The 1,562-nt window shown below is 61.6% G+C and overlaps 1 protein-coding gene across 1 annotated transcript in view; it reads right to left on the bottom strand.

Annotated features, from left to right (window-relative positions):
- The window catches only part of LOC103772157 (serine/threonine-protein phosphatase 2A 55 kDa regulatory subunit B beta isoform), a gene marked incomplete at both ends in the record, with an annotated part of 2,162 nt that extends 697 nt beyond the window's left edge, over positions 1-1,465 (bottom strand). The window contains 2 exons of the mRNA XM_008939474.1: positions 319-410; positions 1,296-1,465. Coding sequence (XP_008937722.1) covers positions 319-410; positions 1,296-1,465 — 262 coding nt within the window. The remainder of the gene's footprint in view (positions 1-318; positions 411-1,295) is intronic.
- Between the last annotated feature and the right edge of the window lie 97 nt (positions 1,466-1,562).

Below are 1,562 nucleotides of genomic sequence, written 5' to 3'. Positions count from 1 at the left end.
CACCTGGTTCCATGTGATTTAGGCAAAGACAGTTGTCATCGCCAGATCTGCCAGTCTGGAGCCAAACACATCACCACCCTCCTCCGGGTGTGGGTGCCACGGAGACGGGCACTGAACCCACCCAGGAGAGAGCCGGGACCCCACCGGGCCCCCCGGCAGCGCGCGGGGATGGGGCTGTGGGCTCGGGTGATCCCTTAGTGCCCACAGGAAACCTCTCCAGATCCCACACCCGGCCAAAACCCCGGGGAAGGACCACGCGGGGCCCCCCCAGAGCGTGCCCCCTCTGTGCCAGGCGGGGCGTGCCCCCACAGCGCTGACCTGTCGGCGCCGTTCCAGACGCACTCGAACTTGTCGAAGATGCAGTCGTTCTCGTAGAGCGAGCAGAGCTTGCTGCGCAGGTAGTCGTGGACCTGCACGGGGAGGGACAGGCCGTGAGGGCCCCGTGCCAGCCAGCACAGCCCGGCGGCTGGCAAACGCCAGCCTGGTGCCCACCGGGGCTGACACACAGAGTCGTGGATGATTCTGGTTGGAAGAGACCCTTGAGATCACCGAGTCCAGCCACTCACCCAGCAGTCCCCACTGCCCCCTGTCCCTCACACCACATCTCCACGGCTTGGAAACCCCTCCAGGGGTGGGGACTCCACCACTGCCCTGGGCAGCCTGGCACAGCCCTGGGCAACCCTCAAGGGCAAGAAATTGTGCCTCATGTCCAACCTAAACCTCCCCAGGGGCAACTTGAGGCTCTTTCCTTTTGTCCCATCACGTGTTCCTTGTGAGATGAGATAAATCACTACCCGGCTCCAACCTCCTGTCAGGTAGTTGTAGAGAGTGAGAAGGTCTCTCCTAAGGAAGGGACCTGAAGGACCCAGCCCAGCTCCTTGCTCTCCACAGCTGAGCCAGGCAGCGCTGGCCACAGCCCGCTACCACGGGCCCTTGACCACGGCCACCTTTCCACTGCAAGAAGCAGCACTGGCACCTCTCCACATATGGCCCAGGCAGCACCAGGGCACATCCCCTGGCAGAGGGTCTCAAGGACTGCTGCTCTGACCCGACACTTCCCTCCCACCAGCCCTCCCACCCACCAGCACCCAAGCTTTCTCTCCTCACCCAACCTGGGGACACGGGTTGCAATTAGCCAGGCCACTTAAGCCCACATTTACCAATTCTTCATTTGCTTTCAATGATTTAATGGCACGACACTCCCATCTGTTGGGTTTGGACCTGTCCCCTCACTGCTGGCCCAGGAGGGTGGCTCGGGCAGGAGCACTGTGGGTGCCCGGCCGTGCCACACTCACCTGGTAGGTCTCAATGGGCCGGTTCTCCATGTTCAGGTCCCACACCTTGACGGTGAGATAGTCCCTGGTCATGATATACCTCCCACTGTGGCTGAATTTGACATCGGAGATGGAGGAGATGATCTCAGAAAAAAATGACCGGTTACTTGGGTCTTCGGGCTCTTCAAAAACTGTGGCAGAGGAAAGGACAAGCCCTGGCATCAGCCGAGGCAGGAGCTCCCTGTGCCCAGGCCAGGGACCTGCCAGGCTGCCCTGGCACCGGAGCCA

This window comes from Merops nubicus, unplaced genomic scaffold (genome assembly GCF_000691845.1).
Source record: "Merops nubicus isolate BGI_N331 unplaced genomic scaffold, ASM69184v1 scaffold1064, whole genome shotgun sequence".
In the NCBI taxonomy this organism is placed as follows: domain Eukaryota; kingdom Metazoa; phylum Chordata; class Aves; order Coraciiformes; family Meropidae; genus Merops; species Merops nubicus.
This window is presented reverse-complemented; position numbering and strand designations above follow the sequence as displayed.